At 37.6% G+C, this 27,232-nt stretch overlaps 1 protein-coding gene across 15 annotated transcripts in view; it reads left to right on the top strand.

Annotated features, from left to right (window-relative positions):
• Positions 1–27,232, top strand: part of CADPS2 (calcium dependent secretion activator 2) — a 563,191-nt gene that overhangs the window by 418,152 nt on the left and 117,807 nt on the right. For 8 of the 15 annotated variants that reach the window (XM_068972952.1, XM_068972943.1, XM_068972955.1 and 5 more), the window contains 3 exons: positions 7,922–7,985; positions 11,305–11,428; positions 13,452–13,472. In XM_068972952.1, coding sequence (XP_068829053.1) covers positions 7,922–7,985; positions 11,305–11,428; positions 13,452–13,472 — 209 coding nt within the window. Of the gene's footprint in view, positions 1–7,921; positions 7,986–11,304; positions 11,433–13,451; positions 13,473–20,297; positions 20,311–27,232 lie in introns of all 15 variants that reach the window. The other 7 variants (XM_068972950.1, XM_068972951.1, XM_068972953.1 and 4 more) reach the window with 2 other exon arrangements.

The raw sequence follows: 27,232 nt of genomic DNA, 5'->3' as shown, positions 1-27,232 counted from the left end.
AAATTTAGTTAATATTGCCCTCAACAGTTTGAAAACACTGTGATTTAACCATGTGAACAGTGTATGGCTGCTCTGAGTCTCCGTTTCCTTATTTGTAATATGAAACGCTTAGACTCTGTGATTTTTTAAAATGATCCTGAAGGAAAAAATTATCATAGGATATGCTATTCATCTGTTTCCCTGCATTAGTGATTTCAGCTGGAGCTGGTGCCTCCAACTTAAGGTAAGTGAATAAGGGAGGATTTACTTTGTCATGGTAATTGGGCCTGGGCCAGTCATTCAGTGCTGTACTTAGAAATGCTGTGCATGAGACAGAATTCTTGGAGAATTATGAGAATTATTCTGTCCAAAAGGGCAATAAATTCACATTAGCAAACACATTTGCAGAGGATATTTATGCATTTGCTGCCAAAATTAGTATCTTTCAGGCTGCATAGACACCATTATATTCATTGTGTATGTCATTTAATGAAAATATATAGTTTTTCTGTTGTTGGCATTATTGAGATGCAGCTCATCATTCAGTTAAATATCTGTATCAGGAACTACATAAGTCTCCATGGTTATTTGTAGTAGTGCTCTCATGTCCAAGTAACAGATCACCTCATATTGGTCTAAACAAATAGATGCATATGTTCACTTACACACAGCTCTCAGATAAGGTGAACTTCAATACAGGCTGAATTTAGTAGCCAGAGCTCCATTTCTTTGTGTTTCTCACATGGCTCTCTTTTTTCATGGGGTAGCTTTAGCCCTAGATGGGTAGCAAGACCAGGAATTCCTTGGCCTCACATTCATACATGGAGGTTTAAGGGGAAGCTAGTAGAGGCTCTCTTTTTCTGTGATTCTCTCCTAAGATGGAGAGTTGCCTTAGAAGATCCTGGTAAACCACCTCTCATATCTCATTTGCCCCAAATAGGTCATAGGCCTGGTCCTTAACCCAACTCAGGCCAGAGGAAGCCCATGCACTAGGTGCTTACTCACTGACAAGCCATGGGACCACCATGATTGAGTCAGCCTGGTCAGAACCAGCCCACCAGGGGCCTTCCACCACAGTAGAAGTTGTGAAGTGTGAAAGTGTTAGTTGCTCAGTTGTGTCCGACTCTTTACGACCCCATGGACTGTAGCCTGCCAGGCTCCTCTGTCCATGGGATTTTTTCAAGACAAGCATACTGGAGTGGGTTGCCATTTCCTCCTCCAGGGGATCTTCCTGACCCAGGGATCGAACCCAAGTCTCCTGCATTGCAGGCAGATTCTTTACCATCTGAGCCAGCAGAATGACTATTGCCCACATCATTTATTGTATTCATTTCCTCTCTCTTATGGTTTATTTCTCTACTTTTCTGTAAAGTCTGTAAAGATGTACTCGAATTCTTTTTCATTTTTATTTCTTTGATGTACTAAAGATAAGAGCTAAACCAAACTACTCTAGATATTTTGGGCTGACTTTTACATTCCCTTTTGATATATGTACAGTTTGTATAAATTTTATGAGTTTTGTTTTTCCTGAGTCCATAGAAAACTGGATGAGAGGGAATGAGGTTAAAATAAAACAGAGGAAATTTTAGGTTTCCATATAGACAAGTTTGGAAGCATATTTAAATTATCCATGAAGATTTTCCTAAGGATTCTATCAAATGATCTTCCTTAGCCATTTATCAAAACATTAAAATTTAGAGAGAACATAAATTACTTATCAACTCACACTAAAGAAGTAACCAGAGTACTATTAATAGCTCTTGCATAAAAAATGTATTCAGGCCCAATTGTGTTTCAGAAATGAATTTCAAAGACACAGATAAAGTAAGGCAAATTAAATTAAACATAAATGAGGGACTTCTGGTTAAAGACAGCAGGTTAAATGCATGTCTGGCTCAGCTTCCTGACAGAACCTAACCAAAACAACAGAACAGTATTTTTCAGAAGATAGAAACCTACAAAGACAAGAATGAAAGAGGGAAAAATGTAAAAAAAAGCTTAAAATGTGGAAGTCAGATGAATGGGTGGTATCTCATTTAGCCGCCCAGAAAAAACTGGATCATAAACTGGAAGTAGGGAAAAAGAAAGAAGCAATCTGATTTATGTCATTCAATCGCCAAAACATTTGGAACTGCCAGTTGTATACCTTCTTGGAAATTAAGACTGGGACGATTTGCTGTAAATCTGCTTAAGACACACTTAGATCCCCAAATCTCTTTTCTAACTCATCAGCTAGGCTGCTGCCCCTCCCCTTCCCTAGCAGAGCACTGCAGGTTTTTTCCCTAGAGAGGGTAAAATTAGAGGGTACCTGGGCTGAGGTATAGGAGGGGAGGAAACAGGCGCAGCTGGGGTTTGGGATTATATAGAAACGTGGGGATTAAATAAATGTTTATTCTGAAATCTGAGAATCACAGCCTTCTCCTTCCACCTCACGCACTTGGCACCCAAAACGCTGGCAGGCAGGCAAACAGGCTTACACCTTCCATACATATTATAAGTGTCTTCCTCTGGGACTCTGACTAGCCCAAGAGAAAAGACCTAAAGCTGTGAAAAATAGACTCCCACAAAACAGCTCAGCTCTAGTCCCTGTCAGCAAAGACCACAGTATATACATACCCACCTAGGTGTGTATAGCTTCTGTTCAGTTATTTAATAATGAAGTTTTGAAAATGATCAGACAGCCAAGGTAAGGCTTCAGATATTTGAGGAAAGTATTTTCTGTAGGACTCAAAGCCCAAACAAGTAATACAAAACTGCAACTTGGGGGAAAAAAACAGACTATATGGGGGAAAAAATGGTGGAGGAGGTGGTGAGAATCTATTATTAATATATTCAGAGAGATTTGAGAATATAGAGTATTTAGAAAACAAAAACAAGATTAAAAAAAAATCTTACGGAAAAATAAGAGCTCTTATAAATTGATGCAGATGACACAAACAATACGTACACACTACTGAAAAATTAAGTTAATGAAACCTTCCTAAAAGTAGGAGAGTGAGAAGGATAGGAAAATAGGAATACAGTTGGCCCTTCCTGTCCTAAGAGTTGGACTATAAAGAAAGCTGAGCGCAGAAGAATTGATGCTTTTGAACTATGGTGTTGGAAAACACTCTTGAGAGTCCCTTGGACTGCAAGGAGCTCCAACCAGTCCATCCCAAAGGAGATCAGTCCTGGGTGTTCATTGGAAGGACTGATGTTGAAGCTGAAACTCCAATATTTTGGCCACCTGATGCAAAGAGCTGACTCATTGGAAAAGCCCCTGATGCTGGGAAAGATTGAGGGCAGGAGGAGAAGGGGATGACAGAATTTGAGATGGTTGGATGGCATCACTGACTCCATGGACATGGGTTTGGGTGGACTCTAGGAGTTGGTGATGGACAGAGAGGCCTGGCATGCTGTGGTTCATGGGGTTGCAAAGAGTCAGACACCACTGAGCAACTGAACTGAACTGAACCTACTCTAGTATTCTGGCCTGGAGAATTCCATGCACTGTATAGTCCATGGAGTCACAAAGAGTAGAACACGACTGAGAGACTTTCACTACCAAGTCAGTGTTTCTAGATTATGATCCAGGAAGGAGGAGTCTGGGCAGATCCCAATGACACCCTGACTTGAGAAGACAGAGCTGAGAGTCCAGGAAATGTAAGGCAGCCAGAGTTTTCAACTCAAAGTTCTAAAGGAGAGAGTAGACAGACCTGCAGCTATTTGCTGAGGGTCCCCCTGGAGTCTTCAGCTAAGGAATAATCTGTGCATCACTGTGAAGAAACTGTTCGAAGTTGGGCAAAGAATTACGTGAAATGATTATAAGGGATTTCTTTACACAGAGCTAGGGCTGGTTTCAGTTTTCAATATCTAAAATAGAAGCCTAAATCATGAGCATCAGGGAGAATACAGACAAGTTTGCCTCAGTAGTGGAGAAAAAATTAGCCCTGGAGTAAACACTGTCATGGTCTTTCCTAAGGACGTTTAAAACCAAGATTCATATAATAAAACTATTTTCAGATAATTTAACTGCCTTCCAGAACAAAAGTCAAGAATATTTAAAGGAAGACAAAAGTTTTCAGCCACCAGTATTGTAAAGCAACAGTGTCTAACATCCAGTCTAACATTCTCAGCATACAAAGAAATAGTAAAATACAACCAATAAAGAGAATAAATACAAGCAAAAGTGAAAATGACACTGAAGATAGAATTAGTGAACAACAGTATTAAAATAATTATTGTTACCACATGCCATATGTTTAAGCTGTTAATGCATCATGGGAAACCTACAACTAACATCATACTTAATGGTAGAAAAGGAAGAAAGAGTGAATGTTTGCCACCTTTGATCAAAAGCAAGGCAAGACTATGTACTCAAAAATCAATAATTAGTGTTGTGTAGAGTCCAGTAATAGACTCACATACATATGGTCAGTTGATTTTCAACAAATGTATAAATAATTTGCAAAGTATACTTTATTCAACACATGAAACTGACTATTAGATATCCAAATGTAAAATAATAACCTAGATCTATACCTCATACTTGGTCCAAAATTTAATTCAAGATGGATAGACATAGGAAACAAAATCTGTGTCATTGGACTAAGCACAGATGCTTAAATGAAACACCAAAATTATGATTCATAAATGGAAAGATGTTACCTTGAATTTTTCAACATTAAGAACTTTTGATCTTCCAAAGACTCTGTAAGGGAATCTCAGAATGGGAGAAAATATTTATATAATACATATTCCTCAAAAGACTTCTATCAACAATATAACACTTTTTTTTTTAGCTGTACCACATGACTTGCAGAATTTCAGTTCTCTGACCAGGGATTGAACCTGGGCCACAGCAGTAAAGGCCTAGACTCCTTGGTCACCAGGGAACTCCCTATAAATAACTTAAAACAATAAGAAATAAAACAACCCAATAGAAAGTTGTTTTGACAGATACTTCATTGAAGATGTAACATGATGGTGAAAAGGCACATAAAAATATGTTCAACATCATTACTCTTTAGGGAACTATAACCTAAAGCCACAGGGATTGACAGAAATGTAAAATGATACAACTCACTTTGTAAAATAGTTTGTGATTTTTAAAAAATGAAACACCTAAGGTATGACCCAGCTATTCCACTTTTAGGTATTTCCCCAAGAGAAATGATGGCATATACCCACAGAAAGACTTTGATATGAATATTTATACCAGCATTTTCATAATAGCCAAAATATGGAAACAAGTCAGGTGACCATCAACAAAGAATGGATTAAAAAAAAGTGCTAGATTACTTCTGAGAAATGAAAAGGAATGAAATGTTAATGCATTGCAATAGCATGAAAGGATATCAAAACAGCTGAGAGAAGTCAGACCTAAAAAAGCTCATACTGTATGATTTCTCTTAACTTGGAATTACAGAAAATATAAACTAAATGACAGTAAATGAGCAGTTGCCTGGGCCCCAGGTGTTGGAAGGAAACGTTGGGGGTCATGAATATGAATATTGCATTTGTTGTCGTGATGGGTTCACGCATGTATGCCATGCATACATATTGCCAAAATTTATCAAATTGAATCCTTTTAAATACGTGTAGTTCATTCTATGTCACTTATACCTCTAAATCTATTTTTTTAAGTTAAGTACTTCTCTTTCATTATGGGAACTTAGTAGGATAATATCTAAAACTGGAAAATTAAAAATTTAAAATGTTATCATGTAGGTCAGGGATATGACATTTAAATACCAAAAGAATCAGCTAAAAGTTTAGAACATGTTTTCCTAGAGAAATTACTTGAAAAGTGGGATGGAACTGACAAAAATGGACTTAGGTTTTTCATAAAAATCCCCTTAGAAGAAGTTTCCTTTTAGGCTATGTGCATATGTAACTTTGATAAAAATAGATACTGTATTTAAATTTTTAATTTAAAATTCAAAGAAATAGTTTAATCATTGGGCAGATCTATGCAGGCTCATATTTCTGTGCAGTTAATTGACTAAAGTGAAAATCAGGGTGACTTTAATTTATTCAGACTAAGTATTAAACTCGGTTGAATTTTATTTGATAATTCAGTGTTTTTCACTTTGCTTAGCTATTAGAGAGCTATCAAAGTGGTAAAAACCCAAAATATTTATCCTGAAAAGCAGAACAAAATGATTCCCTTCTTTTCAAACTTGTTTTGTGAGGATTAATTAAGCTTCTGTATAGTTATTTTCTGTATTTTATTGATTCAGGATTACTTGTACTCTGTAAATGTGTTAAATTATTTACACATCACGGGCAGCTAATGCTAATTCAGAACATACCCAGTGGGACCTCAGAGCCCTGAAATGCTAAATGTAATCTGCGGATCAGTAACATTCCATTCATAAAATGTGTCACCCACAGGTTAATGGAAATAAACAATAGGAAAAACAATGGGTGGATTATGCAAATATGCTGAAAAGATTTAAGCAGGAGGAGGGGACTACAAGAACCCAATTTGTGTTTTATTTAAACATGGATTAAGGTTTATGGTATACAAAATGACTAAAGCTACTTTCCTCATTTGCTAATACTCTAAAGAAAAGTACCAGTGGGGTGGGAGTAGGGGGCAGGGAACTCTATCAAAATAAATTGGTGATTTCTTTTTTATGTATGGGTGGGGCAGAGGGTTAAGAGGGTGCAGAGAGGCAAGATTAAATGAAGGAAAATTTTAACAGTAAATGAAATGATGCACAGTGTTCTAAAGAGAAATGTGAGTAGCTAGATTTAAGTGACACTTATTTGCACTTACCTGACACCAATGAAAGTTTCACAAAACTAAAACCTAATCTGAATATAAATTCAACTACTGCTTTGTGAGGAATCAGTCTTTCCGTGTAAAATTTGGGTCCAGTAAAAGAACTTGAGCTTAAACTATGTGTGCTTTGGAGGGAAATCTCTTCAAATTACAGTGTGAAAAATAATCATTCCCATGATAATTATGCCTTAGAAAATATGTCTACTAAGTCCTTGGGTAATGACAAAAGACATGGAAATGGGTAAACTTTCCAAGTTATTAGTGTGAAGGTGTCTAAGTCAAAGCAAAATGGCTCCACGATAGCCCAGCTGCCTCAAGCACTTGACCTTGAGGTGGGGGTAGGATGAGTGGAAGAGATCAGGGAAGGAAGCTTTGCTGAACCTAACTGAACAAGGGAGGCGCTCCTGCGGGATGAAATGGCTGACATTCTGTGCTCTCTAAGTGGAAAGTGACCCTAAGAGGGACCCCTTGTAAAAAGCAGTAAACCTGCCCCTACCATGTGGCAGCTGACTTACGAGGAGCCCATGCACCATCCCAGCTCCGACCCTCATTTCAGAATATCCACGTGGCCTGCCCTCCAGTTATCGGTGTGTGTCAGGATTTCATGGGACTAGAAATACTTTGGATAAATGACTTCTGGCAAAAGAGCTGCAGAAGGCAGGAGGGCTGGGGTGGAGGGGCGACCCAGTGACCCCAGCAGAGACTGGCAAATATGAGGAAAGGCGGGGAGCCGGGACCTTGCTTCCCACAGAAGTCAGATATGTGGTGTGGGTTTCCATCTTAAAATCACACATAAATACACGAGGAAGTGGGGGAAATCATTTTATTTTATCACAGAGTTTGAATGGCAAAACTTAAACAAGAAATTAGAAGGAAATGCATTTTAAGTTTCCTCTATAGGACCCGAGGGATTCTGCTTTGATTACCATATTTTCGATGTTCCTGTATCACCGAAACCTGAGACTCTTTTTCATCAGTTTATACCTTAACCGTTTTAAGACATTTAAATCATGGGACTATATAAATTTCAGCAGTTAAAAATCTCCTACATGGCTCAGTGCCCTTTTAACCACGTTTTACTGTTGTCCAATAATGTCAGGTAATGGAAAAGGGAATTATTTAGCATTCTTGGATATTACATGTTTCACTCTTTTGTTCCTCCTTTTTTAAAAGATACTGTTTTCCCTTTGGACGACCTGAGGGTGCGCTGAAAGCTACACTTTCATTACTTGAAAGGGTATGTTTGAACGTTACTTTGTAAGTACTATTTGCATTCTCAATGACTGTGTAGTTATTGAACGAGGCCGCCGGCCCCATTCCTTAGGAGTGTGATATCTTCCAGGTTTGTTGCATTTCATCAGTTTCTCACTTTTTCTTACTACATTCAAATTCTTCTGTAGCCTCCTTTTCCTCTCCAAAACCTTTCTGAAGCCTACACCACTGCCATCCTGAGTTTATAGCATCCTTTTGGTACTATCCGTTTTTCCCACCTCTTTTTTCCCTCTTCAGGAAATAGTCATTTTTTATTTCAGTTTAATATAATCATCTGTTTCTCAGACTGTACAGTTGTCTTGTATTATCCCCCCTTAATGTACGTCTACCTGTCATATTCCTCATATCTGTAAGCATTCTCGGCATTTAATATTCACACACACATCATTTCTTAATTTGTCTCAAAATTTATTTCAGTTCAATTTATGTGTTACTTTGAATTCACAAATGACAGAAATTGATGATAGAAGTCATGAAATTATATAAGTATATGAAAAGTAAACAGCAAATAAGGCTTTATGTCCATGTTAAAAATCATTTTTTAATGAAAGTATATTCTCCACTGCTTTTTTTTTTGTGGTAGATTAGGTGAAAAAGGGAAGTATCATTTCATCTATCTATAAAATTATTCACATGCTAGTTGGAAACAAGCAGTTGAGTAATGTAGACAAGTTTTATTCCTTATGCATATTAAAAAGTATATCTACCGATCATCTCTGTCTCATGATTTGATTATTCTGGTCTTGATTTGTTGACTTCAGAGCACTTGTTCTTACTGATTTTTCTGCTCAAGGAATTCCAGGTAATGCATTATTTATTCGCACCTCTCTGAAAAGCAAAAAGGGGAGACAGTGTTCAGTGATTTAAGAGTTTAGGAGAGGAGATGTAGAACTGATGACTGTAGTGAGATCTTTGGAATACAGATTAGTGTTATCTATCTATCTCTGTCTTCTCCTTGATCACTGTGAATATTATTGTCATAAATATTTTACTAGAATTTTTATAATATTAAAAGCTGCATGTAACTCAGACTTTTCATAGTTTTCATTTCATCCTATGCATTAAGGTATTGTTGATGAGACAAAAGTCTTTAAAGGCAGCTTTGGTTTTTAGAACGGCATCCCATCCTGGGTACCCAGCGCAGCCTGGCTATGTGCTGGTTTCCATGGCAGAGCTACTTTTCTTCCCCCAGCAGGGAAGAGTTAGTAATAGCAGAGATGCCCTCATGCCCTACACTGACAGGTGGCAGAATGAACAGTGACCTTTATTTCAATTATAGTAACTGATCATGTCTCTTACTGAACTGAGGAAATGATAAGGGCTATTTCTTCATTTTCATGTCTGTACTTACTGACATCTTAGAAAAATAAAATCTGCATGTGAATTGTTGATACTTACGATGCCCTGAATAAACATGGGGAGGAAGCATGAAACATATGTTGTGCCTCCCTTTTGCACTTGCCAGTCCTTTATCTGTACTTCTCCAGGAAAGGGGATTCAGTTTCCCCACTGAACTGAACTGAACACACACTTCAGATAGTGTCCAACTTCTAGATACTATGAAATACTGCCTGATTTTAACCCTAGATACAGGTGTTCTAATTTTAAAGCTGTTACTGTTATTTGAAAGCTTGGCACCATGGGGAAAGTCTAATAGTAAAATTAATCTTAAATTTTAGTAGTAATCACATTAAAAAGAATAGTGCCTATTAATGCTTTAACTGTAGGCAGAAGGATTTTTTTGTGTGTGGCAACAAAGAGTCTAATGTGCACTTCTGGTTAAAGTGCCGAATATATGTCAGTGTGTTAAAGATTTTTAATATGAGAATATGAAGAAATTTTAATTTGATAGGAAAGGAAAGTTTTAAGTGATAAAGTTTGCTGTTTTCAGAAGGAAACCTTGCCTGACAAGATGAAAACATGTTGTCAAGGATGACCAGTGCTAGAATAATTGAATGAATTTGAGATTATAAAATCCTTAGTGCCGAGGCTGGTCAAAATAGAATGAAATAATGAAGCATTAAATGGACGTCTTCATGTTCTTTTAATATTTTTTTCAAAGTGAAAGACAGAGTAGTAAGAACACTTACAAAAGTATTGTCTTCTTTATGTTAAGATTTTGCTGTACCTGTTTTTTGTAGAATTTGAATGGAAGCAAAGCAAGAAAAATCACATTACTTATAGGGAAGATAGAGTTTGACTAATTGTATAATTAAAACTTATTGTAAGCAGTTTTTTTTTTATCACTTGGAAAGTTTTAAGGAAAACTGTCAAGGAGTCATTATAAAAGTACTTAACTGAGTTATATTTTGAATTCTGGATATAATTGCATTTTCCATTTGCCAACAGTAATACTTGTAAATGGAAAATCCAAAAGTACAATTTAGGAACCCATAATAACAATTTAGGAAAGTAGTCAGTTTTTGTTTTTGCTTTTGTTTTTAATTTCAGAAAGCTTCCTTTTGTTTTGACATTTAATAGTCCTTTCATTTCACTAAAACAAAGAAGCCCACCTTCCCCCCCTCGGCCCCCAGCAGATCAAACTAAAGTACAATTAGTAAGATTAGCTGCTGCTGCTGCTAAGTCACTTCAGTCGTGTCCGACTCTGTGCAACCCCATAGACGGCAGTTCACCAGGCTCACCTGTCCCTGGGATTCTCCAGACAAGAACACTGGAGTGGGTTGCCATTTCCTTCTCCAGTGCATGAAAGTGAGAAGTGAAAGTGAAGTCGCTCAGTTGTATCTGACTCTTAGCGACCCCGTGGACTGCAGCCTACCAGGCTCCTCCATCCATGGGATTTTCCAGGCAAGAATACTGGAGTGGGGTGCCATTGCCTTCTCCGAGTAAGAGTAGAGATCTTAATTATTGTAGTCTGTAAATAATGCTTATTTTAATGGAATTTGTATTTTCATGTATATTGCTCCAAATATTTAAGGCTTTTAAATCAAGGATGTACAAGGTAAACTTTGTACAAGGACAAAAGTTTCATCCCAAGGACCGTAACCCTCATCTGAAACAGCTGCTCTAGTGGCTTTCTGTTTCCCTGGAGGAAAGGTGACAGTCACCCTGAATGGTAGCTTGGCCTATGGGAGTTTTTGATGTCCTTACATGAGGCTTATACAGGAGGAGCCAAGACTCAGAGATTCCTTCCCAGTTGTGAAGTGCCTACTCATTGCCTCCCCTGAGGTTACGTAGGACCCCTTCCTACTAATAACGTTTAGGACAATTTATGTACTTGCTTTTCATATTCTATACAGTCTCTGTCTTTCTCTTTCTCTCTCTAGGTTTTAATGAAAGATATTGCTACTCCCATACCAGCAGAAGAGGTGAAAAAAGTGGTCAGAAAATGTCTTGAGAAAGCTGCCTTGATCAATTACACAAGACTCACAGAATACGCCAAAATAGAAGGTCAGTGCAGTGAGCAATTGCTGAAGTGGTCGTGAGAGCCAACAATGCCTATTAACTGCATTTTCTGTGAGAAGTCCTTTCCTTCCCTGAACAAACCTGTGCCGTGGCAAAGGGAAATGTCTCATTAAAATCTCAGCTGGTGAACTGAAGAGCTTTTTCCTATTCATTGCTTTAATATGCCTCCTGGGACTCTGCTTGAATGAAAGACCCGGGATTCGTGCTTAAGTTGTCCTTTGTTCTTATTTTGAGTTTTGAAGAAACCAAAACGTGTTTTCATGGGTTGTATTTTTTGACATTACAGTGAGTATGTCTAACATTTAAAGGATGGGCAGTGTATTCATTCTTGGTGTAGTGTTACATAATTTCATTTTCACTTCTGCAGTGTCTCTCAGAGAAAAGAGGAAACTTGTTGATTATGGTGAGGGCTGAAACAAACTGATAGAATGTCCTTGCAACTTTTAATTGCTTACAATATATTGATGCATTTGAAAGATTCGATCTCTTGAGAGAATTGTGCATTTTTTCTCTTTCTTCAGGTTTTATTCATTAAGGATAATTATTCATTTTCTTCATTAAGGTTTAAGATGCTTAGAAATACATAGATTGAAATGTGTGGCAAAGTCACACAATCAGCTCTTATCTAACTCTCCTTTGACTGATATAATTAAAAGCAATAGAAATGACCTCAGATTCTCTAATTATCATAAAACTAGCTTGTGTAATACATGTAGCTTTAACTTAGGGAAGAAAAAGTTTATGGTGTTAAATAGTTATCTCTAAAAATAAAAAATAATTGTCCATTAGAAAAAAATTTAATAATTTCTAATATAAAAGTATACTTAATGAATTATACGTTTATTAATTAGTTGATATTATGATAGATTCATCAAAACTGGGACGGTAAAATAGGTGATTATAATTGGCTGTGTTATATCCTTTTTTCTCTCCAAACCTGATCAGGCTTTCTAACGAGCACATGATAACCAACCTCCTGAGTGATTAACAAAAAAGCCATCCCATCACTATAGCAACCAATATTATATCACGAGAGTAACAACATGAGACCTCCTTAGTTACCAGTTTAACATCATTAATTATGATATCACGTTGTGTTAAAGCAAAAGCGATGAATATTAGATCATTTGGGGAAAGTAGAAACAGATTGGTTTTCACGTTTTAAATACTCGTCCAAACAATTTTCATGTTTTGGGAATACTGGGTTTTGTGAACATGGATTGAAAGAATTTATATAAAAATAGAGATACTAAAACTTTCAAGTTTGGCAAAGAGAAAAAACTTGTGGATAACCTAAGCAAACACAAGATTGTTTTATCCAAATATTATGAACCCTGTACAAAAAAACTTCGAGAATCCTTTTGGTCTTTACTATTTTAGTTAATATTTTTGACCATTACCTTATCCAACAATATTGAAAAAATATGCCATATATTTTTAATTTTATTTCTGTATCTATTTTCTAGTTGTAGAGTCCATTTTAATATGGACAAATGAAAAACTTTCTTTTATTTATACAAAACCATAGGCTTCTTTCATTAATCAGCTAAATAAACACATTAACAACGTGATCAGAAAGAAATGGTTATTCTTCTGAATCACACACAAAAACAAGTCTGTGTTAGAGAAAAGCCTAAAATATGATCCAGTGTGGTGGGAACAGGGAATCCTCCCACCTGTTCCTTTCTGGAGTCATCCCTCTCAGAACATTCCAGAAAAGGGATCTTAGAAATCTTGTCAGAGACTGCTGAGCAGTCTCTTTTCCAAAAAAAAATGCATGCTTATTAGATAAGGAAAACTTTTATGCTTTTTATTTTCTCCCTTTCCCCCCTATTTTTGTATCTTCAAAAATAAAGAGTTTTGTTTCATACTTAGGGCCAGACCAAGAACAAACTCAACTTTAAGTTAGAAATAGGATGTGGGCTGATTTCTTTGCTTTTACATTATGCAAGTGAGTGACATGGAAAGACTTTGCTTTTCTCCTTAATTTTCTTCTCTTATGTTTTAGGCCCAGCAGAAAAGGAAACAGGTAATAAGTGTTTGTGCATGCATGTGCTGTTATTTCTAATGTGGTGGTGTTGTGTTTTGATATGGATGAATAGCTCTTTCCCTTTCAGGGGTCTTGTTTGATCACTTTGACTAAGATACTGAAAAGATTTTGACTTTTGTTGGAGCTATTGCTAATGCTTTGTAGGGAAAATACAGGCCATTTATCTCTGCAAAAGTTCAATACTATTTTTTGATATGAATTCAAAGCAATACATGTTAGGCTGTATTAATGTTATGCATCAGGTTTTAAGCATGTACACTAATCTTATTTGGAGCTGTCGTCAATATTTGAAGGACTCTTACAACTAGAAAAGAGGACCATCTTCATCATTCCCGAAAGATAACCTGAGAGTAAAAACATATAATGCTGTTAAATAAAAAGTAAGCTGCTCTTACCTTTGCAAGTTGTTCATCATAGCAGAGGTTATAAAACTCCATTTTCAAGAAATTGCTGGGAAAGAGTTCTTCTCCAGGTCTCTAAGGTTTTTTAAAGGTTTTGTTACTTTTGTGTGTGTGCATACCACTTTTTCCCATTGTAATTAATTTAATTACAGGGGCCATTGTGTGTTCATCCCATCCATCTCTGCTTCAGATTCTTGCAGGCAAGGTCTGTACTGAAATTGTTCACTGTTTTGTCGCCTACACCCAGCACTGTGCCCATGACACAAAGTAGATACTCACTGCGGAGAGAGACAAAAGGGCCATTAGTTAGTTCCACCTGAAAACAAAGGTGCTCGAGACAAGTGATGGACCTTTCTAATGCTAGTTTTCTCATATTAGTCAAATTTTGCATGGAGTCTTATAGACAAGTTTACTTGGGTTGTTTTTAACTGAAGTTTTCCATTAAGGACACTGTTTCATTTTTGTTTCTTCCTACCGTCAATTCTCTTCCAGTATTTGACCTCAGAAAGTGTCAGGAACAAAACACTCAGAGCGAAGAAAAGGGGAAAGAACACACCTACAATGATCGCTGAAGTGCACTTTAGAAAAAAAGGAATTCAGAAAAGAATATGAGACTCTCCTCCCTTCTCATGACAGCCCATTGTGAGAGCCACAGTCCCATGCTCTTTAACAAACTTTTTCAAAACCTTTTAGAGCATTTTATCTCAAACATTTCTGTTGAAAATAGTTTTTACGTAATTTGCAGACAAGAAGTCCAGGGTTGTCAGTGGTGTTCCCATTTGCCATAGAGTAAACAAGTCAGCCAGCTGGGACTAGAGTCAGGTGTCCTGATCCCCAACCTACAGTGGCTACGCTTCTGCCCCCCGTGAAATGAGACGGGGTCACAGCTCGCTTGGTAAGGATGGAGCAGAGGCAGTTGCCCTACTTGTGAAACTTGCTGTCCCCTGTGTACTCACTTCCACCAGATGAAAGTCAGTCTTCCCTTCACTTGCGTTTAACATCCCTGCCGTTTCTCAGCTGTCTAGGCTGCAGACTCTGGGGAAAAGACTTTTTAAAAATTAAATGCTTGCATAGAAAAGAGAAAAAAAAATCAGTATAGTCTCAGTAGTTTAAGTGAATGGGAGAGAAAGATACCCTCCATGGAAGACTGTTCTGAAGTAACAGAAGAGAGGTTTTCAAGAAATGTTATATTCTTCTAGTTGCATTGGGTTGCAAGTTAACAGGGTTGCTTAATAAATGTTCTTGGAGGTACTTTTAACAGTGAGTAAAAATGAGAGTATCAGTTGCGTGTGGAGGAGCTTAAAGGTTTGATAAAACTTTGAAATAGTACTCTCTTGAGCATTATAATCATTATCCTCAGTTAGTTTGTACGACGCAAAGAATAAAATTCATCCAGAGTTTGTCATCATTTTGTCGTCTATTGACCTGCCTGTTGCCCCAGGGGTTTTTCATTTATACTGCTTCAATAGTTTCTTAAACTGCTCTTCAAAATAAATATTTTACAGATGAGGCAACTGAGACTTTAGAAAAAGTCAGCAATTTGCATGAGGTCATGCTGCAATTAAAATTCAGCAGACCTGAGATTTGCACCCATGTTCCTCAGTCACCATAGCCCTCTCCATGCTCTTCCTCTGGCTTCCCTGCCTCCAGGGCTGTCTGATCCAAAGTCATGACATTTTCTGATAAACCACTCACATGCATCGCAAAGGCCAAGGGTGATTTGTACAATCACTTTTTCCAAAAATAATATTTAATAAGAGGAAGCAGTTACATGCTAGGCCCTATTCTAAGCACTTTACATTTATCCTTTACAACCTTTCTTTACAGTAAATATTACTTTTATTTTAAATATTACTCTTATTACCTTTTAGAAAACAGAAGTAGAGGGGTAATTATCTACGAGCTCATCTCTGGTCACATAGCTAGTAAGTGGAAGATTAGAACCCACTGTCTACCTATTAAGCTGTCTTCATATTTTCCCTGCGTCTTCCTTCCTCTCCATTCTGCACTCAGTTAAAATGGACATTTGAAATGGAACAGTGTGGCTCATAGAGATACAATGAAAGCCAAATTTTAACTTAAAATTCTTTGTTAGTTGTATTTAAGAGGTATTTTAAAAAGCAGTGAAATTAATTTTAAGATTATAGGTTATTAACCCAATATATCCAAATATTACCATATTAAAATGTATTCAGTATACACAGTTATTACAATATTTTAGATTCTTTTTTTCCTACGATGTTTTTGAAATCTAGTGGGTATTTTCCTCTGCCAGCACACCTCCATGACAAGTAGCCACTCATCCATATCGCAGTGACCAGTGGCTGCTAAGCTAGACAGCACAGGTCTCTGGTGGAAGGCTAAGAGGACTCCAGAAACTAAATCTTTATTTTCCCTGACACTTCTTAAGTGTCAAATGTTGACTGTAATTAAAATGTGCCACCTCTCTACAACCCCGAGTGAGTCTCCCTTATTTTTCTTTATAACCCGTACGATCTAACACACAAGAGAGTTATTTCATCCAGCTATTGTCCTAGAATGTTAGCCCCTCCCCTCCAAGGGCAAGGCTTGTGTATTTCAAAACTGCTGTATCTCTAATGCTGAAAAAAGTGCCTGGTGCGTTGTTACTCGATATAAACTTTATTGAATAAATGATTCAGTTTATGGCACAGTGATCAGACTCTACTGTAGAGAGAATATCTGTAAACTAGCAAGCTGGCTTACAAAAGGTCATTCAAACCAACCCCTGAATAGTTAACAGCATAGAGCAAAAATGAACCACTGATTTAAAATAACAAGATTGGAAAAATTAAACCAGAATTTCCTGCCCTTTATTGGGGTGGGGATTGGAGGAGGCGTGGTGAAGAGGCTTTGGATCACACAAGCCAGAAGTTATAGACAGCAGTTGTATTAATTACAGCTAGTAATCTAACCTGTTTCAGTAGTTGTTTCTGTCATTTAGAACGATGTTCAGCATTTGACTCATAGTTCTCATCCTTGGGAATTCTTCAAATTTTCCATTGGCAGCACAGATTTGAAGAGATAAAGGGATTTTACAACTTTGTATTAGATGAAATAAAACAGATGAGCCTTCTCTAAATGCCTTCTTTCCTTCTTGGTAATTATTTATATGAGTTTTATGAGAACACATTTGTAGTTCATTTGAAGAATTCATTTGAAGAACCTGCAATTTCTAGAAAGCAATTTTTTGTTGTTGTTGGAGATTTACACTGTTGCTAAATCAGCCAGTTTCCTCTTTGGTTTAATTTTACCCCTAACTTTTTGTATAATAGGAGGATCATTTTTATTGATAATCTCAGGTTCAAAATGATACTGAAACTAGGTTTCTAATTGTGTGTGTGTGTTTTTAATCACATGCCTTATTGATGCAAATTAGTTATTTTTGAAGAATCCATTTGTTCTTTAATTCAAGGAATTTTTTAATGGACAGAAACAAAATGTCTAATATAAAATGTCTAATAACTATCTCTGCATTCTCCTAAAAACTACATAAAATTTTGTGACTTACAATGAAAGAAGACAGAGACCTCTCCTTAGAGCTTGCCTTGACCTGAGATGGTTTACATCAGTTTGGTACCTAAGGTCCTTGTAAATCTCAATACGTGGAGGTGCCCTGAACAGAAGGTAGCATGGAATGAACACGCAGAGGCTTTGTGCAGTGAGGATCTGTCTGGGCCCTTGTTGCCAGGTTCCCTGCTCTAACCCCCTAGTGCTCTCATTTTCAAGGTCTCAGTTGAGCAGGAGAGACATGCTTTCCCAGAGGGCCACACTGCTTGCTTTCTTTGGGTGGAGAAGTTGCACTGCAGCCCTCCTTACGTCATTAGGATGTGTTTGCCATCTGGGTGGCATTTTAATTTAGCACTTCATTGTCAAAGTGGAGTGGTAAATAATAAATATACGAAATCAGTAAAGAATCTGCCTCTAGTGCAGGAGCCCCAGGAGATGCAGGTTTGATCACTGGTTGTGGAAGATCCCCTGGAGGAGGGCATGACCGCCCACTCCAGTATTCTTGCCTGGAGAATCCCATGGACAGAGAATCTCCTGGACAGAGGAGTCCATGGTGTCACAAAGAGTCAGACACAATTGAAGCAACTTAGGACACACGCACATTCTACTTAAGGACGTGTGTGTACAGAAGTAAGTTTATAAACTGCAGAGTTCATGAAAAATTTTTAGTTAATGAATAGTTTCTTTCTACCATTTCCAGTATAACATAACAGTTTACTGTCATCAGAGTTTTTTGAGTTTCCTTACAAATTTAATTTTTTAATTTTTGAAGGATTGTGTGTCACCATGAATTCAGGCTAGAATGTCTAAGTAATAGACCTGAAATCTTGCATTCCCATAAACCCTGACAACACTTTTCAAGAGGTAATTTGTGTACCAAAAGAAACAAGTGGAAATGCAATTGTTAGTTGCTCAGCCATGTCTGACTCTTTGCAATCCCATGGACTGTAGCCTACCAGTCTTCTCTGCCCATGAAATTCTACAGGCAAGAATACTGGAGTGTGTTGCTATTCCCTTCTCCAGGGGATCTTCCTAACACAGGAATTGAATCTTAGTTTCCTGCATGCAGGCAGATTTTTTACCATCTAAGCCACCAGGGAAGCCCAAAGTCCTTGCCCTGAAAATAATAAAATTAAAGAATTGAAGAATATCTGTCCAGCCTTTTAGGACAATGTGACTTGGACTCTGGCATCTTGGTCTGAAAGTAAAAACCTCAGTGACCATTTCTGCTTCTGATGATTTCACCTGATGGTTTAGGGACAAATTGATAGATACAATGTCTGACTCTAAAACAGAATGACCTGTTGTCGCTTTCTTTAAAATATTTGCAAAAATCATATATATAAATCTGTAAATTTTTTTTTGAGCTACCCTGATTTAGTATCATTGATTATCTAGATAGGGATCAAATTAAAATTCATTTTTGTACTATATATAAGGAAAAGCTGTGAGAATTTTTCAGGTGGTCAATAAAATATTTAAATTACCTAAGAAGATAATGGAAAATTCTTCAAGAGATGTGAATACCAGACCACCTGACCTGCCTCTTGAGAAACCTATATGCAGGTCAGGAAGCAACAGTTAGAACCAGACATGGAACAACAGACTGGTTCCAAACAGGAAAAGGACTACATCAAGGCTATATATTGTCACCCTACTTATTTAACTTATATGCAGAGTACATCATGAGAAACGCTGGGCTGGAAGAAGCATAAGCTGGAATCAAGATTGCTGGGAGAAATATCAATAACCTCAGATATGCAGATGATACCACCCTTTATGGCAGAAACCGAAGAGGAACTAAAAAGCCTCTTGATAAAAGTGAAAGAGGAGAGTGAAAAAGTTGGCTTAAAGCTCAACGTTCAAAAAACGAAGATCATGGCATCTGGTCCCATCATGTCATGGGAAATAGATGGGGAAACAGTGGAAACAGTGTCAGACTTTATTTTTCTGGGCTCCAAAATCACTGCAGATGGTGACTGCAGCCATGAAATGAAAAGACGCTTACTCCTTGAAAAAAAAGTTATGACCAACCTAGATAGCATATTGAAAAGCAGAGACATTACTTTGCCAACAAAGGTCTGTCTAGTCAAAGCCATGGTTTTTCCAGTGATCATGTACGGATGCAAGAGTTGGACTGTGAAGAAAGTGAGTGCTGAAGAATTGATGCTTTTGAACTGTGGTGTTGGAGAAGACTCTTGAGAGTCCCTTGGACTGCAAAGGAGATCAGTCCTGGGTGTTCTTTGGAAGGAATGATGCTAAAGCTGAAACTCCAGTACTTTGGCCACCTCATGAGAAGAGTTGACTCATTAGAAAAGACTCTGATGCTGGGAGGGATTGAGGGCAGGAGGAGAAGGGGACGACAGAGGATGAGATGGCTGGATGGCATCACTGACTCGATGGACGTGAGTTTGAGTGAACATCAGGAGATGGTGATGGACAGGGAGGCCTGGCGTGCTGTGATTCATGGGGTCGCAAAGAGTTGGACATGACTGAGCAACTGAACTGAACTAACTGAAGAAGATAATTGTTTCCTGATAGCTATAAATTACTTTGATTCTATCAGCTAGGATGATACAATTGAAATGTTAATTTTAAACTAACCAGCATGTTCTTTCACAGCTCCTTGCCACACCATTAGCCTTATTCTATATGATGTATGTACAGAAGGTATTAAGACCATATTCTTTTTTAAAAGTATTATGCAAATAATATAAATTCAGTTTGACTCTTTCCACATCTGATCTGGAATAAATGAGGATTTCTAGTATGTTTATTTGCCCCAACTTTTCTCTCACACCAACTCACTAGGCACTCAAGATAAGCACCTGCACTATAAAATTTGTGTTCATGTCAGTTAGCCAACTGATGACAGTGTTGGCAGATTCGTTCCATATATCCAAAGCCAGTTTGGGAACATAACAGGCAGCAGTTGCAGGGATTATTGACTAGAAGACGCAAGTGAAGGCATGATTTGCTTAAGTCTGACAGAGCTTTCTTGTTCTGTGTGTATCTTCCGTCAGCTTAGGACAGAGTACAAGTGTGTGGTACAGTTGCTCACTAGCTCTCTGTACACTCAGGTCACTAACCAACTAAGTGAAAAGTCAAATGAAGACATGAGGTGCACCCCTGTATGCCGGTGGCAGCATGGTGGCAGTGCTTTCAACCCTCCTAGGACCTCTGCACCCACTGTTTATCCACAGCTTTAGTTACCAAAGGACAAGGGTTCTGACAAAGCATGGAGACATTTCTTTTCAACTTTTTATTTTATATTGGAGTACTGAAGCTGAACCTCCAATACTTTGGCCACCTGAAGCAAAGAACTGACTCATTTGAAAAGACCCTGATGCTGGGAATGATTGAAGGCAGGAGGAGAAGGGGACAACAGAGGATGAGATGGTTGGATGGCATCACCGACTCAATGGACGTGAGTTTGAGTAAACTCCGGGATTTGGTGATGGACAGAGGAGACTGGTGTGCTGCAGTCCATGGGGTTGCAAAGAGTCGGACACAACTGAGCGACTGAACTGAACAGGTAGTTAGCAATGTTGTGATAGTTTCAGGAGGACAGCAAAGGGTCTCAGCCATACATATACATATGTCCATTCTCCCCCAAACTCTCCTCCCATTCAGGCTACCATGTAACATGGTTCTCTGTGCTGTACAGTAGGTCCTTCTTGCTTATCCTTTTTGAATATAGCAGTGTGTACGTTTCCATCCCAAACTCCCCAACTATCTCTTTTCCCCATTCTTCCCCCCTGGCAACCAGAAGTTTGTTCCCTAAGTCTGTGAGTCTGTTTTTGTTTTGTAAATAAGTTCATTGTATCATTTCTTTTTAGATTCTAAATATAAGGGATGTCATATGATATTTCTCTTTCTCTGACTTCCTTCACTCAGCATGACAATCTCTAGGTCCATCATGGAGACATTTCAGGACACTTAGCCCTGTCTCCTCTAAAAGTAGTTCTGGGTCTGCATTCCTCTAATGTCCTTTCTGATTGACCTTCATTTAATTCTGGGAAAGCATTAGTGTGTACTGCTCCTTCTAAAGCAACTGTTGGCTGCACTGTCATGCTACCCTCTGCTTTTGGCTTCTGTCCTTTATACTGGGGTTAATATTGCCAGTGCTGAATGACTTGTCATGCCGTAAAGTCTTTTGTGACCTAAGTGAGCAGAACTTTTCCTTGATCATCAGTCTCTTTGTCAATGAGTCATCCATCTTTTTTTCAGTTATCATTTTATTCTGTTTTGAGTGTGAATTGCAATAGATAAGGACAGTTTCAGAGACAGTCATAGTGTATTCCATATATAAAAGAATGAAAACCTGATTCAATCATGAACAATGTTCTCCTTCCAGATTAGGCTATCATAGGAACATGACCCTAAGTTTCAATGACACCTAAATTTAAGATTTTTTAAGGGCAGTCAGTACCTTTTAGTCTTATAAAAAGCATAGTAAGCCTCAGCTTTCTAGCTCTGTAGCTGCAAACTTTCTGTTACTCACATCCACCTGTCTCTTCTTTTCTGCATCTTCAGGGGATGAGTTATCTTCTCTTCAAGGCCAACTCATCCACCTGTGATGTTGACCCCAATTCCACCTACCCCTTTCTGGAGGTATTTTGTTCCATCATATATCCCTTCTTTCTCCTGTGGCTTGTACCTCTGTTTTCTTTTACATTACCTTCCCTTTATAACATTGGTATCTCCCTAAAAAACACCTTATCTTGAGTTCTGCCTCCTTTCAGCTGCCATCCAAAGAGCAGGGTATAATCTCACTTTCGTTTCACTCACTTTCGTTCCACTTTGCCCAAAGAAGTTTCACTCAACTTGGCCCAAAGAAGATTGCCTTGCAGTCCCACCAGTCTGTCTGGTGGGGAGTTAGTTACCCTAGTCTGGGGTATGGCTGGTCAGAAGGAGAGAGGGAGGGAGGGAAACTTTTAAATTCTGCTCCTGCCTCCCCCCAAATTGCCTTGAGATGTCCAGTGCCTTCCCTCTCGTCATTGGGATTGGTAGCAGTAGCTCAGGTGGCCAAGATCTGCGGTATTATCAGGACAGGGGCTCAGCTGTACTTCAGTGAGAGCTTGATGAAAACAGGAGAGAGCTGAGCCACCCCCACTCATCCCTTCACTCTTCCGCATCCCAACCCTCTAGCCTGGTGAACTAAAGCTAAGGAGACTTTTAACCAAGTGCTGTTGCTTTAAATCTAACAAATCAATGGTGAATCCCTATGCATAGAAGGTGCCTGATGGATTAGTATGAAAAGGGAATCTATCAGTATTGGTTCTGTGTTCCCTGAGACTCTCTACTTCAAAGACTAAGATTCTCCCCTTTCAAAGTCCCTGCAAAGGGCACAGGCCCACCCATCACCCCATTCTCTGTACTTCCAAATGATCTTGAGCTCTCAACCCAAAATTACTAGACCCCTAAGGAGCGCAGCTCTTAGTAAAGACAAGAAGTAATATGTATTATCTGGAACTGGTGAGGAAGAATTTAAACTGAGCATAATATTCTCAAAGCAATACAGGAAGATGCTTAGCAATATGATGCAGCGACTAGCAGTAGTGAAAAACTGAGTGGAAATACTGGGTATGAAATAATATGGTTGTAAGAAAAACAGGGTATAGGATGAATACAGCTGAAAAACTTGCAGTGACCCAGGCGATTAGAAGGAGGGCAGCAAGGAAGGAGAAATAAGTAGACAATACAAAAGAAAAATATGTGTTATAAAGAATAGAAATCGAGTAAGATAGACTTCTATCTGACTACTTAGGAAAAAATGCAGCTAAATACAGTATGAAAACAAAAATGAGCTAGAGACACATGACAGAGAAAATACTCGAAAAGTATTGTGAACAAATACAAAAATTGAAAGTCAGAAATTGATACATTTCTCAAAAAAGCTGTATATTGGTAAAATCAGCCCAAGAAACAAAGTTTAAATGGCCATAAGTTTTAAAGAAAATGAAGCAGTTGTCAAATATCTCCCATCCCCAAATCCCTAAGAACAGTTGTTTGGGGAGGTAAATTCTACCAAACTTTTAAGGAACAAATAATTCCTATCCAAAATAAGTTTAATAAAATGGGAAATGAGGAAAGTTCACTTCATATAACAAGCATAATCTTGATTTCCCAAGCCTGATAATGACAGTAGAACAAGAGAGAATTATTATAGGTCCTTTTTGTTATAAGCATATATATAAAATGCCTAGATATATTAGCTCACGAATCCAACAGTATATTTGGAAAATAACATATCATGATCAGTGAGATTTGTTTCAAATATATAAAAGTGATTCAATATCAAAAACTAAAAAACTTTAAGATCATATGACCTCAATAGATATTTTTAAAATGGTGAAACAGTTCAACACTTAGGCATTAAAAAGATTAGATGATTAGCTTAGAAAGAGTTCCATAGCTTTGTAAAATTCATATAGAAAAATACCTACAGTGGATATTTAATGAGGAAAATTTAAAGTCATTCTCTAGGATTATGAATAAGATGAATACATACATTATCATTTTTCATAATACTGAGTCTCAGACTCTCTACCTAAGAGGGATGAAAAAAAAGTGAATCAAAAGAATAGAAAGAGAGGAGATAAAACTACCATTGTTTGCAAATGATCATCTTCCCTAGAATATTCTACAGGATCTAAATAGAACCTATTATATACTAGAGTTCATCAGGTTGTAAAGTCAGCCTGTTAAAATCAATTGCCTTTCTCTATACCAGTGATCCTCAAACTTTATAATTTGGGACCTATTATACTCTTAAAAATTAATGCAAAACAAACATATAAAACAAATGTATAAAATGTTGTTTAAAAATAAACATAAGCCCATTACTTGTTAACATAAAGTATTCTTATGAAAAGAAAAAATGTCCAAAACGAACAAAAAACTATGTCGTGAGAAGTGTAACAGTGTTTTACCTCTTTGTACAGCTCTTTTAATTGCTTCCCTGATTGAAAACATCTAGATTCTCATACATACTTCTGCATTCAGTCTATTGCAAAGTGTTATTTTTGGTTAAGACAGGAAAAAAAATCTGTGTTCAAACTTACTGTAGTTGAAAAGTGTTAGTAAACTTTTCATATGAGTTTTCTTCTCAGCAAGTGGAAGTTTATTATAGGTTAATTGAAATGTGGAATCTGAAGGCAAATCAGTAAACTCTTCATGATGTTTCATTAAGTTCCATTGATTTATCATATATTTTGAACACATCTTTTAACACCAAGTATTGGTCATTTGAAAAATATGCAGTGACTTGTGATCTTTTTATTATTAACAAATATTATGTAATACTGAAAAAAATCACCCTTGTCACTATCACCCCTGACTCATCAAAAAAGCTTTAAAGTGTTGGGAAGCTATCAAGCTCATGACAGATATGTTTTCTGAAATTCTGCCCTTACTTGAAAGCTTCCATTTTATCACTGGCAACAAATACTATTTGTTATTTCCTGAAAGTGACAGGTTTACTTCATTTTTAAGAAAACCTCTGCCAGATTTCCAAGTCTGAATAACCATACTTTGTTAGTAGTTCTCAACTAAAAATGGTTCTCTGTGAAAGAATAAAATGCAGTTAGCTCAGCCTTGGACTGAAACAGTCCAAACACTTTTCCCTGAGATAGTCACTGTGCTTCAGTATACAAAAGCACTTGACACAAATTCATTTTGTCACAGATGATATTTTTTTAAATGTATACTCAAGGGTAGAAATTCAATAAAATTAATCATTTTTACTCTTCCATCAGACATTCCTATGTAAAACCAGCATTTTTTTTTTTTGAGTACATGGTGATAAAGGATACATGAGAAGTATAATTTAGCACCTTAAGCCTTGATTCATGGTGAGGTGACAACAGTTTTTGCACCATTAGTGTAAATGTCAACAGAATTTAAAGGCAAAACATCTTATTATGAAAGTAATTTTGACTATGCAGGCCCCCCAAAAGGTGTTGGGGATCCACAGTGGTTCATGGACCACACTCAGAAATACTACTTTGCACCATCATTCTACTATGTAGATAGATGGATAGATAAGGTACCTTTCACAGTAACCACCAAACTCTAAGGTATCCAGCCCGACTATACAGAACTTTTAGACTTCTATAAAGAAAACTTTGAAATTTAAATAAAGGTCACAGCAAGTAATCTAAATAGATATAGAGACAGTTCATGTCCTTAAGAGAGATGCTGCTACTGCTAAGTCGCTTCAGTGGTGTCCGACTCTGTGCGACCCCATAGACGGTAGCCTACCAGGCTCCCCCATCCCTGGGATTCTCCAGGCAAGAACACTGGGGTGGGTTGCCATTTCCTTCTCCAATGCATGAAAGTGAAGCCGCTCAGTCGTGTCCAACTCCTAGCGACCACATGGACTGCAGCCTTCCAGGCTCCTCCATCCATGGGATTTGCCAGGCAAGAGTACTGGAGTGGGGTGCCATTGAGATGACCTAATAATATATAAACTCTCCCCCCAAGTTAATCTATAATTTCACGGTAATGTCCATCAGAATTCCAGGATTTTAGGGAAAACTGATAAAAATTACTTCAAAATTTTAAATAAAAGAATAAAGGGTACAGGAAAACTGTATTAACTTAAGATAAAAGCAAAACAGTGTAGACACTTGCCTTGTCACATACTGAGACAATTTATAAAACAATCCCCAAAACCCAGGATCAACCAGATACTCAGAACAGGAATGTAGAGACAGAGGCGGGGATAAATGGGAGATTGATGTGCTTCTTCCAGAATACAGTGGGATCACAAATCACTTTGGAAGGATAGGCTGTTCCAGGGATGTTAAAAAGACAACAGCAGCAGCTAAATGGATTAAGAGAAACTGAATCTGTCTCTCAGAAAACACATGGTCTCCAAACAGATTTAAGACATCAGAGTATTACAGAAAACATCTACTACTGTAAATGCTTCTTTTTATTGTTAACTATCATCAAACAACATTTTTATCTTTTCACTTCCTCAGTTTTCCAAATTTCCGATTTAGTAACTTCATTTTTCTCTGCACAATTGTTAACCAACCATTTATAATTGAAAAAAAAAATTCTTCACACACTCTGGAAAGCTACTTTGAGCGCTCCATGAACCATATTGACTCTCAACATTTCAAAGGAAGATTTGTAAAATAATATGAGGTAAATGCCCAAGATAAGGCATCGAGAGTACTTAATTAAATATACCCCAGATACCTCAGAATCTGGAAAAGTTACAGCCTTCCAAAATCTTCTCTTGGGTGAATATTTGCCTTCTGTAAAAATTCTTAGTGAGAACGTAAGCACCTGCTGAGGAAACAGACCGTTTATGTAATGTCTCCTTCAGAGCGTTCCTCCCTGAGAACTATTCCCTTGGCCGTGCTCCATAACACTCTGAACAGCTCTTGCTAGAATCTCATCTCCTTCCTCTGAAGATGCATGGAAATCTCATTACAAGTGTTCAACACCTGTTACCTAAAAGGTCTCAGAAAGGATGTCATTTATTCAGCTCCCTTGACAGTGTGCCATGTATTTTTTTGTGTTTTTTTATTTTTGTGTAGAATGTGGCTCACAGATAAATGTAGTCTTAAAATAACTAGCTTTCCCGAGCAATTCTGTGGAATTTATCATTCTCTAAATCCAGGTTTTGAAACCAACTGATTGACGACCCTCTTATTTATTTACTAACACATGTCAACAGGCAAACCAAGTGACAGGCAGCAGTGTGGCTCCTGTAGCACCTTGTTAATCCGAGTAGTTTAGACGTATTAAAAAGTCTTTTCACTTGGACAAAACCAGAGTAATGCAAACTGA

This window comes from Capricornis sumatraensis, chromosome 5, assembly GCF_032405125.1.
Source record: "Capricornis sumatraensis isolate serow.1 chromosome 5, serow.2, whole genome shotgun sequence".
In the NCBI taxonomy this organism is placed as follows: Eukaryota; Metazoa; Chordata; class Mammalia; order Artiodactyla; family Bovidae; genus Capricornis; species Capricornis sumatraensis.
The sequence above is the reverse complement of the archived record's forward strand: the minus strand, read 5'-3'. Positions and strand labels throughout refer to the sequence as shown.